Raw genomic sequence first — 17,018 nt, 5'->3', positions numbered from 1 at the left:
AGCCAACCCACATGACCACAGTCACTCTAAGCATCTACTGTGATTCTAGTTTTTAACATCCCGTGTACATAGGAAAGGAATATGATGTGACCATCAGTAATACCTAACAGCTGGAGACATCTCAACCCACAGAGAGAATGGCCAGAAGAGAGCGATGATTATTAGATGAAAATAAAATTAAACAGGGAGGCTGGGACTGACCTATGCCTGAGTTGGCAGCCGCCTGGGCTGAGACACTCACAGAGGCTGTTTTCTCAGCAGCTGTGGCAGCTCTAGCCCTAAGCCATGGACGACAGCTTGGTATACCGAGGCCACTCGGCACAGTCCTTCCCAAGCAGTGAGAAGAGCATCTCTGTCGATGTGCCCAGCACTGCGGAAGCCTGCCAGCCACTCTTGTGAGAGGGCGTTTAGTCTTGTCCCCTCGTTCAGCAACAGATGGTCTTCCACTTAACAAAATTTTCACATCAAGATTATCTCTCTGGATTTCTTTTGACATTGCTGGCCTATTTCCTGCGTGTGCTGTTATTAGTTACTGTCATGGGTTAGTTCTGCTTTCTCCTGAAGCCTGTGTGATTTGTCTATTGTTCTTGACAGACAGCTGTCATTCACACGTCTATATCCGCCATGCCCGAGTGCTTGTTTGTTCCTTTGTCAGTGTGACACAAACTTGAGTCATCTAAGAAAAGAGAATCAACTGAGGAGTTACCTCTACCAGACTGACCTTTGGGCGTACCTGTGGGGGTATTTTGATTAATGATCAGTGTAGAAGGCCTAGCCCACCGTCAGCAGTACCACCTCAGTTGTATAAGAAAGCAAAATGAGCAAGCCAGCAAGCTGCATCCCTCCATGGTTTCTGCTTCAGTCCCTGCCCCTAGCATCCTGCCCTGAGCTCCTGCCCTGGCCTCCCTTGATGACTAAGCCTATAAGATGTATTAACCCTTTCCTCCTTAAGTAGCCGTTGGTCACATTTTATCGCAGCAACAAAAGCAAAGTAGAACAAAAGTTGGGAGCGGAGAGTGTCCACGAACATGGCTCAACAACTGCCTATGTTTGGGGAACGACTGTAGGAGTGTTTGGAAATCTGGGCTGGAAAAGCCACAGAGTTTTTGGAGCTTAACAGGCTATTGTGAAAACTTAGAAGATGATGCTTCTAAGAGAGAAATGAAGATAGTAGAGGCCTGTCTTGTGAAATCTCAGAGGGTAACAAGGATTCCCTTGGGGCCCTTCAGTAATCTTTAAATTTAAAAAAAAACCAATTTATTCTCTTATACAATATATCCTGACCACAGATTCCCCTCCCGCCATTTCTCCCAGTTCCCCCATCTCTGTTCTCTCCCAGATACACCACCATGTCTTCCCCATTCCCCCCAAAAAGCAGGTCTCCCAGGGACATCAACATGGTACAACAAGATACAATAAGACCAGGCGCAAACCCTCACATCAAGGCTGGATGAGGCAACCCAGTAGGAGGAAAAGGGTCCAAAGAGCAGACGAGAGTCAGAGACATTCCCACTCCCACTTTTCGGAGTCCCCTCAAAGAAATGAAACCTTTGCTTTACTGGGACAATCACTGCTGCTTAGCTGGGGCTGAAGATTCAGCTATGATTAACAAGAGACCAGCTTCATTTGGGTGAAATACCCTGGGAGGTATTTCCTCAGGGTCAGCACACTGAAACTGTGGTCAGAGGGAGCCAAAGCTACATCTTAAGCTGGTAGCTGAAGTCGGGAGTATGCAAGTGTCTCTCTCCCATGTGGTACTGGTTTGGGTGGTATGAAAGCAGCAGGATTGAAGAGGTCATTGAAAGAAGCTGAGGCTCTGCACTTGAGAGGTCAGGAGAGGTCATTGGTGCAGCAGAAATACCAGGATTGAATGGGTTCTGGTGAGAAGCCGAGGCATGGCCCTGTGTGGCAGGACAGGAATCTCTGAAGAGGCTAGAAGAAGCCGTTATTGAAGATGCTGCCTCAGTTGAAGTCAAGGCTCCAGCATATTTGAGGTGCCAGGACTGTCAGGACTTGGTGGTCAGGAATGACCGCCAAGGAAAGCAGCAGGTGTACGGTGGAGCTGGCCTGAGCCTAGTGGACAAGCTGTGTGTGCTGTGTGTGGCAGGACTGGGGAAGAGGATCTGCTAAACTCTCTGGAGCCCAGGAGATTGTGTGTTCTAGATTTTGGACTGAAGTATTTGCATTGTTGGAGTCTGAGTTTGCTTAAGCGTTATTATTCTTATGTCCTGGGTATCCTCTTCTGGAGTAAGAAATTATTTAACTTTTTTTTTTTTTAAATTTCATAGGAACCTACAGTTGGACTTTTGGTATTTTTTAAAAAGAAGTTTTGAACTTTTAAAATATTTCAGATTTTTAAAGACAATGGGGCTTTAAAAATAGTACTATGCTTTATATCGTGATAGCAACATGATATTGTGGGGGATAAACAAAAAAGGGAAAGGCTATGGTTTAATAGTGATATAGTTGTATGTCACGTTGATAATGGGTCAGTTATGCTGGTTAGGTTTTGTTGACACAAACTAGAGTCATTTAGAAAAATGGAACTTCGGTTGAAGAACTGACTCCATTAGGTTGGGTTTTGGCCATGTCTATGGGGCATTTTCTTGCATAATTATAGATGTGGGGGGGCATTCCACTATGATTGGTAACATCCCTGGCTAGTGTGCCCAGGTTGTATAAAAAAGGAAGCTGATCATCTAGATTAACTCACTCAATATAATCCGTCTAGTTCCATCTATTTACTAGCAAATTACATTTTTTATTTATAGCTAAATAGTATTCCATAGCGTATATATACACATTTTCATTATCCATTCATCAGTTGAAGGACATTTAGACGGTTTATGTTTCCTGGCTATTGTGAATAGAGTAGCAATGAACATGATTGAATAGCTACCTGTGGAGTAGTTTGAGTCCTTTGAGCATACTGAGAAATGATGTATCTGGGTCATATGCAAGATTTATTTTTATTTTTCATTTTTTTTTTTGAGAATTCTCCATACTGATTTCAGAGTGGCTGCACCAATTTGCATTCCCACCAACAGTGAATGAGTATTCCCCGTTCTCTACAACCTCACCAGCATTTGTTGTCAGTTATCTTGTTATTCTTAGTCATTTTTAGTGGGGTGAGATGAGATCTCAAAGTTATTTTAATTTGTATTTCCCTAATTTGAAGGATGATGAACAACTTGGATATAATTATTAGCCATTTTTATTTATTTTATTGGGAACTCTTTGGGTCCGGAGTCCATTTTTAATTGGGTTATTTTGTTTCCTTGACTCTTTGTTTTTTTGATTTTTTTTGTATATTCTGGATATTAATTATTTGTGCCAGATATGTACTGGCAAAGATTCTCTTCTGTTCTGTGGGTTCTTCTCCACTCAACTGATTGTTTCCTTAGCTGAACAGAAGTTTTTTGGTTTCATGAGGTTCCGACTGTCAACTGCTGGTCTTAGTTCCTTGGCAAATGGAGCCCTGTTCAGAAAGTCCCCTCCTATACCTATATATTATAGAGTACTGCCATTGTGTTCCAGCAGATTTAGTGGTTCAGGTTTCAGGGTGAGATCTTCGATTCACTTAGATCTAATTTTTGTGCGGGGTGATAGGTAGGGTCTAATTTCATTCTTCTGCATGTGGAAATGCAGTTTTCCTGCCGCCATTTGTTGAAGTATTCTTTTCTTCAGTGCACTTTTTTTTTTTTTGCCTCTTTGTCACCTGTCAGGTAGCTGTCATTATGAGTACTCATGCTTGCGTCTTATGTTTATTCCATCGGTCTACATATCTGTTTTTGTGTTGATTTCATATTGTCGATATTATTGTAGCTCTATAATGTATCTTGTAGTCTAAAATGGCAGTTCCTCCAGTGTTCTTATTTTTTGCTAAGATTGATTTGGCTATCCAAGTCTTTTCTGGTTCCATATGAATTTTTGATTTTCTTGTTTTTGTGAAGAATGTTGAGGATGTTTTGGTTTGGATTGTGTTGAATCTGTACATTGCTTTTGGTAGGATGGTCACGTGTCCTGTGTTTGTGTTTGTCTTTCAAGGGTTGAGGCTCGGCCCCAATTGCTGGAGACACCACACACTTAGGACACATGCCTTGGGTGACTGGATCTGACCTGAAAGCCTCTTTCCCGTAGTCTGGCTTCCAGTTTCAGAAAACACCATGCAAACTTCCACGGGAGGGAAACAATCAAACTGTCCTACTCAGCTGCAACATCTATGAACCAAAACAATTACCAGCATGATGAGATATGAATAAAGGTGCAAAAAGTGGCAGCAACCAAAAGCTGTCTAATTGGACTTGCAGCCTCTCAACCATAGGGAAATCATGCCTGGCACTGGAATTCTAGCCAGCTTCCCAGGGTCAGTGAGGTCATGGACCTTAGAAAGGAGTCCACTACCATCACTTTGCCAAATCAGTACAATGCCTTATACCCATAGATAAGTGTAGCAACTACCCCTCATTAAAGAGCTTCTCTTTATGGCAAACAGAGATCATCACAACTGGACACAATGCAGAGATGAGAAGATACTGGGGGATCCTAGTCCCACTGGATATATCTACATTATAGCTCCCGTGTCTATGGCTCAGGAAACACCTTAGAAGAAGGGATAGGAAGATTGTAAGAGCTCCTAATGGCTGCACAAACAAGGGCACAATAGCAATATCAGTGGATATGTTATTGGAAAATTTTGTGGGTTTCCACCCCTTAACAAAGAACTAAAGTAAACTATTCACTGCTTGGAGAAGGAGAATTAGTCTTTTTTAGGGATGAAACCTCTTATCGGTCATTCAATGCAGAGTGGATCAGTCTTGAAACCATATATACGCACACAGCAAAACAGACTCAGCAGGTTGTATTTATTTCTGTTTGTGCACACACAAATATGTAACAAATATAAGCAAAGAAAAGGAGACTGAAGCATCATTACCTGACCTGGTCACCCATCTCCTTTGAACTTCAAATAAAAGCAGGCTGTGTTAAACACAGAACTGGCAGGCAAATAGACATGTTGACAGGCAGATAGGTAGAAAGATAAGCAGACAGATGGAAGGGCATGCAGGCTTATAGACAAAACACTGCCATTAGTGTGGGCCAGGCAGACCCAGTGTGGCTTTAGGGGTCATAGACTGAGATGGGAGATGACTAAGTGCTTGATAAGGCCAACCATCAGCCTTCAGGGCCTTGTGGTGCTACACACTGTGCTCTTCTTTGTCTATTTTAAAATGTAGATGGTTTAGAACAGAGAAGAGGCAGTGTCCCAGTGTTGAAAGGCTCGACCCTGGTTGTCATTCCACCAGCTCTCCTGTCCCATTGCCACATACCTATATATTCCTGCTTCTCCCTGTCTTCTCCCACCTGCCCATCAAACACTCATGCATTATCTACCCTGGATGGGCTCTGCCTCTCTCTTATTGTGTCTCAAATCTCTCCACTTTGGCTAAGTCCCTGCTCCTCTCTGGTTCTGAGTAAAGAGTCTCTCTTCTCTCTAAGCATGTTAGGAAATGCCCCCTTTTTGTCCCACTTGGAGAAGGTCTTTCTCCTCTACTGGTCTTCTTGCCTGCTGGTCTGACATCTTCCCTGGTCCAATGCCTATTCTCCTAGGACCATCCTTTCTCAAGCTGCACTGAGGCCTGGGAATATTCGCCAAGGACCCTGCTGCTATCTTCCTTCTGCCCTGCCTTGGATACATCATTCAATGTCTTCACATGGTACCTCCCCTCATGCACTGCCCCTTAGAGTGAATGTTTCACCAAGGGCATCCCATCTTTCAGCCATGGACCAGCCCCTTCCTGTCCCCCAGGCATCAGAGGTCCCACACTGGTGTCAGCACCATCTCAGTGTCAAATGAAGCATGTGAGCCACTTGGGAATGCAAGTAGCAGGAAGAATGGGAAGAGAGAGGCAGTGCATGAAAAATCCACAAATTTTGTGCTCTATAGTTTTGTAAATATAAAACTCCTTTCAAAATTAACCTACCAACTTGAGAAAATACAGGAGTCAATGTTAGTTTTGCGGGTGTTGGGGGAGGGATACCAAGGTGTTAGAGTCTGTATAACTTGTGTCTGTGTGTGGATTCTAAGTGATATCCTTACTGTGCAAAGCTGTGAAAAAGCACTGTGCCATGGTCAGATAGCAGGATGTAGTTCTCAGCACTTGAAGCATCCTGGCCCTCCAAGTCCAGCCCACAATGTTGGTTTTGCTCACACAGCCCCACGATTTCTGGTAAGGCTCAGAAACCAAGAGAAGCCCAGCACTGCTGTGCACCATGATGCAAAGCTCATTTGCAGAGGTTCCATCCCTCTTTCAAATGGCCATCTAGATATGGCCCCCATCTCTCTGCTAATAACAGTAGGCCCCTGTAGGCTATAGACTCTAGCCTTGTCCTCCCAGCAAGGCTGAGACCTCTGAATGGGTGCCTCCTCTCTGGCTTCTTCATATCTCTATCCATGACCTGCTACAATGTTAGGCAGAGTACAGACACATGATTAAATATTGATAAAGTTTAGATTATCATAACAAGTGCAAAAATGATCAATTTGTCTTAAATGATAAGGAAGTTTGGGAATTAGTTATAATCCAGAAGTTTGTCCTCAGATTTCATCTTAGATGGTCCTAAGAACATGCTCATGTCTCCTTAGAGGGAATAAACAACCATATCACAAGGCACATTGCAAGGGCATGGATTCTAAAACAAACAAAAAGAAACATACCTAAACCTAGTCACTGTCTCCTTTCTGCTGTGCCATAGTCCAGGCTGCCAGAAGCCACAGAGGAGCATTGGGTTGGGCTCAGAGGCATCAGGAGCAGCGTGGCAGCCTCTGCTGCAAACGGGATGCCTGGGGGGTGCATTTTCAGAGACAAGGAGCCTCGAATTTTCCCATGAGCCACGTGGCTCTTGCTCTGTGTGTTATTGGTTGTTATCCTTCTGTTCGGGACTGTGGCTCTGTCCCACCAGCTACAGAGGAGAGCTGAACAACAACAGCAGCACTCATGGTCTCGGTCCCTTTTTATGTCCCTCTCCATGTAATCCCTTGCCCCCAACAATCCCTTGCTCTCCATGTAATCCCTTATCCCAACCGATACGCCACAACATCTACCTGTGGCAGATGCTATACTCTTAGGAATACACCCCTCTGACATAGCACAGAATTCAGCCTGCCAGCAGTAAACCAGAAGTGAGTTCTAGGGTCCTAATTACACTTTGAAGGAGTACATTTGTTGACTTCATTTTATAGATGGAGAAACAAACGGTTGCCTACCTGCCTCAGATTCTGCACTGACAAACTTAGGGTACCCTAGCCACCACCAGTCAGGGTAGCAACCATTCTCAGAGCTTATTCTGGTGGTTGATATCATATGTTAGTGACCCAAATTCTCAGTAATTGAGGTGTTTGTGGCTCATGCAACTATTTTCCACTGTTTTGCCCATGATAAAATGGGGGCGGGGGTGAGAGCATGTTATCTCCTGGGTTGAGGCTTAAAGGAGGTAAGCCACAGGCAGAACTGGCCATGGTGCTGATGCTTGGTGTGTGAGGAGGATGAGGTCCACCACTGGATCCATAGCCACTGTTTGACGGTTAACGAAGCTCCTGAGCGGCTGATGATTCTCTTCCCCACTGTTTCTGGGGACTGTAGGAAGAGGTGATCAGCCAGGCAGGCACAAGCACTGACCTGGAGAAACAGGCTCTATAGCATCCCTTGGCACCCGTGGGGACTGCTTCCAGGATCCCAGGACCCAAAAATTAACAGATGCTCAAGTCCTTTATGTAAGAGTTGTAGTATTGTCATGCAACCTATGCACATCCTTTCACATGCTCACATCATCTCCAGGTGGCTATGCTAACCAGGACAAGGAAAGCTCCATGTAACAGCTGTTATGCCGCATTGTTTAGGGGAAATGACCAAAACCATCTGTCCATGTTCAGTACATGTGTAGCACAACAGCCACAGGACACCGTTTTCCACCAAGTCTAGCTGAATGCTAGGGTGAGGGACCTGTGGATATGAGGACAGGATGAGTAAATCATCCACAAATTAAGGACTCCTGTTACCTTACTCAGGAAACACTTTCCACAGAATGACCACCTCTCCCAGCTGCAGGCTCAGCCAACAGGTTTTCTGGTTCTGAGTGGCTCCAGACACAGAATCCTGAGGCTGCAATGAAGTTCTGCTCCTCCCACAGATTGCAGGAGACAGATGTCTGATGACTGGACCCCAAGCAGTTCCTTCCGGGAGGGTGGAGGGTACGTCTGCGTGTTTATTAGCTTCCTGCAGTGGAGGCCTATCTCCACTCTGTAGCTCCTCTTTCAGAGGTCTTGGTTAAATCTGGTTGGGTACCTTAGGGTCAGAGGGGGGACCCAGAGCTTGGGCTTCTACCTGTCAATGAAAGACAGCTCCAAAATCTTGGGAGAAGATTTCTCTGTCATTCAAGGGGCCATGAGAGGTAAGAGGCAGAACATGTGTTTGAATATAATTGGCCTCCATAATCCCAAAGGATGTGGCCTTGTTGAAGTAGGTGTGGCTTTGTTGGAGGAAGTGTGTCACTGCGGAGGTGGGATTTGAGGTCTCTTTTGCTTAAGATTCACTCAGAGAGACACAGACTCCTTCCTGTTGTCTTCTGATCAAGACGTAGCCAGCAGCATGTCTGCCTGCAGACCACCATGCTCCCTGCCATGAGGATAATAAACAGACCGAACCTCTGAAATTGTAAGCGAGCCACCCCAAATTAAATATTTTCCTTATAAGAGTTATGGTGTCTCTTCACAGCAATAGGAACCCTAACTAAGACACCATGTATCCCTGTTCTTTCTTGGAGGAGCCACCTCCCTGGGTGGTGGCTTCAGATCAGGGCTGAATTCATTTCTCTTGTTCCCAAAGTATCAGTGGCTTCTCCTTTAGTCTCAGCACAAGAATGAATACTTATATTGGTTGTTTCCCTCTAACCATTTACCTATTCATCAGAGGAAGTGGAGCTGCTGGACCTGTGTGGGATAGGCTCCAGGCTACATTCAGTTGATGAAGTTCAGAAGTCAGATATACAGAAGCAGACATGTGATTGTTGGCTGCTACTCATCAGAGGTTACAAGGCAAATCCCAGCTCAGCTGCTATAGGAGCCACACCTCTCAAAGGGAGTCTAACCTCTCATGGGAATATGGTGTCTTCTGGTGATTCATTTTCTCATGGGGTCATAGTCTTTCCCAAGGACTAAGTGTTTCTTGACACCATGTCCTCTCCTGAGGACACAGACCTTCCTGGAGATATACATCCTTCTGAGGATATAACTTTTCTTGAGGGTGGCAGAGATGCCCTGGGAAAGGAAGAAACAATTGTACCCACCTTAGGGGAAAGCTGATTTCTAGCAGTAAGGTCTGTGTTGTCACTGTTGCCATGGAGATTACGAGCTCAGATCAAGGCAGAATGAACTTCAGCCTGTGCAGACCTTGAGGCTGATGTTGGGCACACTCAGGAGATATTGGGAGCAGCCCACAGTCGTTGTGACATCCTTCTCCTAACTTGTTCACCTTATTTTAAAAAGAAAAGCTAACCATTTCTTTCTGATGGTGGAATGAGCATGGTGAGAATTTTATTTTAAAACATAGAATTTCTGGGATAAGGAAATAATCAGAGATATAATTAATAATAATCATATTATCTCACTGAGCATTCTATTCATGGGCAGAGTTTATGATTTCTAACCAAAAAGGCAACTCCCTCAGAACTGGCATTTTTTGCTTTATTATAAAATGTTCTGACCTTTGATTTTAAACTCATGCCTGGCAGACCACCCAGATATAATTGCTAGGAGACCCTATCAAGTCCAGCAGAAACCAGTCCATGCAGGGGGCATCTGGTGTCTCCAGACATTGGTGTCCTGACAGGAAAACAGATGGTTTTCCAGGATTAGAGTTTGAAGGGCTGCTTGACCTGCATGACCTAGGGTCTCCTGAGTAGATGTCTTCAGAACTCTGGGGAGATGGAGAAGAGCTAAGAACTTAGCTCACTGGAAATGCTGGAGTTTCTATCTGTTCTCATGAACCTGGAGGGTTTGCAGTCTTCCTGTGGAGGCTCTGCACCCACCACAGAGAGCCGCTGCAGGTAGGAGAGGACCGAAGAGTTCAGCAAATGCTGACATCTAGAGGATTGTGTCTAATCTGTGTGGGGCTCTTGTCCTATCTTGGCAAGTAATTTATCATAAGATAGAATTTTATTTTTAAAGAAAAATTTATTTTTGACTTAAGGTTCCAGAAGGATAAAGATAGGTTCTTAAAAAGGAAAGAGGGGACCCTAGAGGCTGCGGCAGAAAGATAAAGAGTCTAGGGCCCTGGCTGCTGTCTCAAACAAACACAAACAAACAAGATGATGGGGACCCAGGGTTTCCATCATTTCCCCTCTGTCCCAACATAGTACAAGGTTAAAAGACAAATGGTACAAATCTAAGTCTTATTTTCTAAGGACCTAAAGTTTGATTTTGTTTAGGCACAAAAATAATTCTTGCTACTTGTTTGCCTGGAACCTATCCTAAGGACACTGGAGTCCCTCACCACAGACAGTGATGGGTTGGGGTTACTCTTGAGAGCAGCCTTTTGTTTTCTACCTTTAATAAGAACCCTGTTCTCATGAGAAACCCATTTGTAGACTTGCTTAGTTCCTTCTTAGTATCTTGAGTTGCTAGTCCTGAAATCTGTACTGTGCATCCCTGAGAAGTGAGATGGACCAGTGGTTCTCAGAGTGTCCTGGCAAGGAATGGTCATGATGAGTTTTGACCTTCTCCAGGGCTGCTGCTTTCTGCCTGGTGGTTCACAGCCCCCATCCTGAGCCCATCTTCACCTGCTGTCCCCCGAGCCAGAGTTCTGGTTCCATTACTCCCATACAGGGCTGCTCATGCACAACCCAAAGAAAGGAGGCTTGAGGACAGGCACCCCAGCACAGTTCCCAGATAGGACACCCACACAAGGAATTTTGTCACCTGCTGGGCCACACAGGCTGATCCAGGCCCTACTATCATCCCAAGGAATTTCCACATTTTAATGGTGAATGTCTTAACTCTAAGAAGTGTGTGTGTGTGTGTGCGTGTGTGCGTGCGTGTGTCAGGCCTTTTGATCCATGGCTGGTTAGCTTGTGCTTTTTCTGGGTGGCCATCTTCATGGACTTTTCCTCCGTCCTTTCATTTTCTGGAGAAACATAGCCTACTCCTGGGCAGCCTTTTCTTGTTGTTTTTCCTTTGACCTTGAAGAGAATTAATGGTTGACTTCAAGGCATCAAGCCCATGTGTGAAACTTCTGCTGAAACGGGAATAAGCATGACTGATGACTGAGTCTGTCTTCACAAGGCAACTTCATCCATTGGCCCCTGTGGGCAGTTCCGGGTGTCACACCATTGGTGGGGTAGCCCCTCACCTAGCCTTTTCAGGCTGCCAACCCCATCTTGTCCACAGCTAACTTTGCCCCACCTTCCCTAAACATTTTCTCCTCACTACTGGCTGGCATTAAGCTTGTCACACAATGTGCCATAAACACTACGAAGCACAATGCAAGCCTTTTGATGGGAGGTGAAACAAAGACACTTTGACTTGAGTGAGTATAACCTATAATGAAATGGGAAAATGCCTCTGCCTGCGTGAGCTCCTGCTGGAATCCATCACTGGGTGAGCACTGGTGTCCAGGGACTCCCAACCTGATACATGCCTGTGGGTGGCAATCCCGGGCAGCTGTCATAGATGGTCTCTGTAGGATCCCTCCTCCCACTCCCAGGACAACAGTGAGATACCATTAGGCTGTTATGGGTCAAGTGCGCTCATGGTGCCTGAGGGTTGGTGGTGTGGTCTGTGCCATCAGGCACAAGTATGAGGAACCCTATTGGGAAGAGTGGCTACTGGATGCTGGGAGGAGAGGGTATTAATGTTTTTAGGAATATCAAATGGTATGGAAGAAATGTGTCTACTTGATACAAGTGCCAAAAGCTCTCTTCTAAATTTAGCCAAAGTGTTCCTTTATTTGAGAGCCAGGTGGGAAAGGAATAACAGGGACGGCTCCTTGTTCTCAAGTGAGCTATGACCATATAGACAGCTCTGGGCGCTCTGCCCAAGTCCCGAGGGCCTCAACATCTCCCCTCAAAGAGATTCCCAGCACTGTCAATTCATCTTTTTATTCTTCCATATGCAGCCAAGCCCATGGTTTTTGTGAACTCTCTTTATTTTTCTTGAACTTAATATGTTTTGAAACCAATGATGATTACCCACATAGTCCCCATGGGAGAGTCTGACTACCTGTGATTGGGGTACCCCCGAAACACAAATCTGCGGAGAAAGTGAGATGCTGAGGCAAAGCTCAAGCTGTTGCAGGCAAAAGAGCTTTTCCCAGGCCGTGGCTTGTCTAGTCTCAGGTTCTTGGCCACCCAAGCAGTGTCAGGCATGGGTTCCATCTTATGGAGTGGGCTCTAAATCCAATTAGATTGTGATAAACTCAGTGGTGGTTTTGTAGATTTTTTTTTTGTCTCATATTGCTTTGTTGGGGCATTTTCTACCTTACTAGTCTTTTGCATGTATATTGTAGCTTCTAACTTAGTGTTTTTGTAGGTTCTCTCTGTCTGTCTGTCTATTTCTCTGTATATGTTTCCTGTGCTTTTCCACTGTTTTTTTTTTTTAATTCTGGTTTGTTTGCTTTTTAAATTTTGCCTGTCTGTTTTCTAAAAAGAGAGGGAAAGAAGCCATGGAATTGGATGAATGGTGGTGTGGAGAGGATCTGGGAGGAGATGCGGATGGAAACCACTATTAGAATATGTTGTATGAATTTTCAGTTAAAAAAAAGACAAAAATAAAGAGCTAGTCTTGACAAGGCCCAGTTCGGGCAGTGTGTGGGTGCAGCTTGGGCAGTGTGTGCCCAGAGCCCAGCTGGAGTCTGTCCCAGTGCTCAGGGCATCTCTGATGGCACAGAATTTGCCATAGTTTCATATTTCAATGAGTCTGTGAAACAGCCCAGTATCTAAAGTATTTAAAGTGTGGAAACTGTAATTTGGAAGAATTACTCATTTTGACTTTGGTCCATCATTTCCATTGCCTTTTGCATTAAAATATTTTGACTTTTTAATCCATTATTATAAATTTATGATATTTGAAGAATCTCTGAAATGTTTAATTAAGAACAAAAATAGTTCTTCAAAATAGACAGAATGCACGAGGTATCAGAAGCTGTGCCGCACACAGGCAAGATTTAATTATAGCCCCCTCAGAGGCACCAAATGGGGCTGAGGAGTTTTCCAAGGTCTCTGGAAACACCTCCTGAGTGTGACCTAGGAGCTATGAAGGAAAAGAGAGGTCTTGTTCTGCAAGGACACCCTGGAGCCTCTTGCACCCCCATCAATCCTCATAGCTGGGGAGAGCTCAGAATGCTGCTCCCAGAGATCTCTGCACACAGGAGTTTGTGCACATGAGAACGAAGGCTTGAGTGAGTATCTGGCCCACGCCTCCCCCAGGGACCTGCGCAGGGCCTAGGAAGGTAGTGCTGATGCAGCTTTAGGACACTGCTCAGTGCCTGCACATCTAGCCGTGTTCAGATATGAAGCAAAGCTCATATGCAGGCTCACAGGGCGGATGATCTCACCTAGATGTGGGAATCCTCCCAACTCTACACCTTCACAGAAGCCCCAAGACTCATGGCTGTTTGATCTGTCCACATAGCCCCTGAGCAGATAGATGATGTGTGTCAGCTGACCAGCTTCAGAGGGACAAGTCAAAGCCCCCGCTCCATGACCAGCGTCCCTGCTCTGGATCAGAGCTCAGGATACTCAGGAGGGGACTAACGAAACCATCCCTGCAGAACCAGTGCTTGGGCCGAGAAGACACCTTACTCCCAAAAGGCCACAGGGCAGCTTCCTAAAGACAGCCCACCAAACTGCTTCAGAGCAGTTTGGGATTATCTCAGGAGCCCAAAATGCACTCAAGTCTTCTGTAAAAACATGCTTCAGATCTGATTCCACATGAACAGAGTTCTCAGATGGGGTTTTTGCTCTTCTCCATATCCAGATGAGAAAGGGGATACTAAAAAGGCAGACCTCAGAGGTGCAGGCCAGGCTGCCCAGAACTTTGTCTTTTGTGCTCCTGCCAAAGGCCCTGTGGGATTTGGGGGCCATATTTGTGGGGTTCAATATATAAAAGGGTGAAACATGAAGCGTCACTTGGTATCAAGGTGACAGGACGGTGCCATTAACAAACAGGGCAGAAACAGCCATTTCAGGAATTCGGTAAACGAGGAGGAAGCAGGGAAGTCTGAAAATTTGGGCCTCTAGTCACACTCACAGGATGCAGGTGACCTAGGTGAGGACACATCTGCTTTAGTAGTCTCTCTGCACCTTGGCTTCAACTGCATCCAAAGTAGCTACCATTTGTCTGCATTCTCTCGGCTCAGGAGCCTGACTCAGGTTAGCGAACCTCCTCTTGAGGTTGGTCTTCAGGATATATGGGTGGGGTTCAGTGACATGAGATTCAGAACACTCTGTAATCACCAAGTCCAGATCACACAGTTGTCCTGTGTGCTCGGCAGCATGCTGTAGTTCTAGGGCGGTGGGTACCACCCACGGCTTCATCAATAATCATAGCCACAGAGTACATGGTATACACTTGTCACAGAGAAGCTAAAGGCAGTGATTATGCCTAACAGAGCAGGCAGGCAGCACCACAGTGTCACTGTCCAGGAAAGAAACCTGCTTTCTTAGGGAGAGGCGCCAAGTGATGCCACACAGCAGAACCAGACCATCAGCTGTGTGTAGCATGGGGGAGAGGAAGGACATAGGTCCCCTCTTCCTACATCTGACCAGGGGTTTGTGCATGGGCTCCTGGGTGGGGTAGTAGGTTAGAAATGAGCGGGCATCTGTTCAAATGTGGGGAATCCTGGTCTCCAGCACTCTACCGGTTCTTCTCTCAACTTTGTTTCACTACGCGGGATGCAATGCAGGGCCCTCTCCATTGTGTTCTGAGTGTTCTTAAAGGGTGGCGTCCCAGCCAGCATCCCAGCCCAGAGCTGAGACTTCCAATAACACAGCTGAAGAGGGTAGGAGCCCAGTGGTTGCCATGTCTAGTGGAAATGTCAAAGCAAGTGTGGGGGCAATAGGAGGCTGGAAAGTCAGACAGATCAGTAAAAAGCCAGTAAATCACAGCATTTCTCCAAGCTTGAGTACCCATCCGTGGAATCGGTGTCATCAAGCCTGACTGAGAAGCATGGTGTCTTGCCTGGCTCATAGTACACATACGACTCTGAGGCTGCTATGTAGCTGGAGAGCTTCTCTCCAGGTCCCACCAAGCCCCCACAGTCCCATACCCATGTATAAAATAATCACTCAGATTCTTATATTACTTATAAACTGTATGGCCATGGCAGGCTTCTTGTTATCTATTTCTTTTATCTTAAATAAATCCATTTCTATTAATCTATAAGTTGCCACGTGGCTCATGGCTTACCGGTACCTTACATCTCGCTTGTCATGGTGCTGGCTGGCAGGTCTCTCCCTCTGCCTTCCTGTTCCAATTCTCCTCTCTGATTGTCCTGCCTATACTTCCTGCCTGGCTACTGGCCAATCAGTGTTTTACTTATTAGACAATCAGAGCAACACATTTGCCATACAGAACATCCCACAGCACTGCTATGCTACTAACTACTGGCCAGTGTGTAGGAATGCTGCCTTCAACTAGTGGAGCATTCACAAAGACATGACATTTTCTCTCCTAGAGTTTCAAAATCTTTTGGCTTTGAATTACAAATCTTAATGAAGAAAAGAAAACAATGAGTCTGAGGAAAGATCACATGGGCCAGCTCCCCAAAGCAGCATTGCTAACACAGATGGCAGGAGGGCCCTTGTGACAGGCAGGAGGCGGCATGAGGCATGAGTGGCTGTGTTGTGCCTGGCTCTTTACTGAGTCTCTGTAGCATCTCTCCCGTAGTCAGTTCCTTACTGAGCAGTCAGTATGTCAGTACATATCTGACTGTGGGTTTGCGAGGAGCTCAAGTCTTCCTTGCAGTGAGAAGATGACCCAGGCTGAAGAGGAGGAGACAATGGTAAAACATAATGGAAGGTGATGCAGAGGTACCCTAGGCTGCCAGAGTTGAGATGGAGCCAGGCAGAGGTTCAGGGCTGAGCATGGGTGCACTCCCATGAGGAATGTCCATACCACCAATTACATTCTTTTTTTTTTTTTTTTTTAAAAAAAAAGATTTAATATATTATATATACAGTGTTCTCCCTGTATGTATGCCTGCACACCAGAAAAGGGCCCCAGATCTCATTACAGATGGTTGTAAGCCACCATGTGGTTGCTGGGAATTGAACTCAAGACTTCTGGAAGAACAGCCAGTGCTCTTAGCCGCTGAGCCATCTCTCCAGCCCCAACGATTACATTCTTACAGAAAGAGCTACTTGTGAGTGTGGTTCTCTTAATCTTAGACTGGAGAGACTCTTCTCACTTGGCATGAGTGGCCTGAGACATGACATCAGCAGCTACAAACAGACACTGCCTCTGAGCTTCCGAAGGTGTTTGGCATGGATCAGACTAAGAACGAGTGAACCAGCTTCCCAGGAACCCAGACAGTGGCGAAACTGTAAATGGGATGAAGGGATCCAGAAAGCAAGGAGGATGAGTTGCTCAGGAGGCCCCAGAAGAGCTGGTCTGTGGCAGGTGTAACTCACTTACAGGAGTCTTTGCCATCCAGACATGCAGACAAGTAAGAAAAGCCTGCCTTCCTGGGCCTCTGAAATTATGCAGAGTCGGCAAATCCCCAAAGTCACAGCAGATCAGAAGCCAAGCAGGGATTGAGAAGCCACACTACTACAGAAGGAAGGAGACCCATGGACAATGTGGTCTGTTTGCGGTGTCAGTGAGTGGAGCTCGTGTGGCCGGCCGGCCCGCCGGGCACCTACCTTACTCTCATCCTCGGGGTCGCTGTAGCCACATGCATCTATGAAATCTGGAAATGTCTCCGACCACCCATCATGAGTGCAGTTTTTGCTTATGTTTCCTGGAA

The 17,018-nt window shown here is 45.7% G+C and overlaps 1 protein-coding gene across 1 annotated transcript in view; it reads right to left on the bottom strand.

Annotated features, from left to right (window-relative positions):
• The window catches only part of Vipr2 (vasoactive intestinal peptide receptor 2), a 77,055-nt gene that overhangs the window by 41,183 nt on the left and 18,854 nt on the right, over nucleotides 1-17,018 (bottom strand). Inside the window, exon 4 of the mRNA XM_028880916.2 lies at nucleotides 16,915-17,012. Coding sequence (XP_028736749.1) covers nucleotides 16,915-17,012 — 98 coding nt within the window. The remainder of the gene's footprint in view (nucleotides 1-16,914; nucleotides 17,013-17,018) is intronic.

This window comes from Peromyscus leucopus, chromosome 14 (genome assembly GCF_004664715.2).
Source record: "Peromyscus leucopus breed LL Stock chromosome 14, UCI_PerLeu_2.1, whole genome shotgun sequence".
NCBI classification, from domain to species: Eukaryota; Metazoa; Chordata; class Mammalia; order Rodentia; family Cricetidae; genus Peromyscus; species Peromyscus leucopus.
This window is presented reverse-complemented; position numbering and strand designations above follow the sequence as displayed.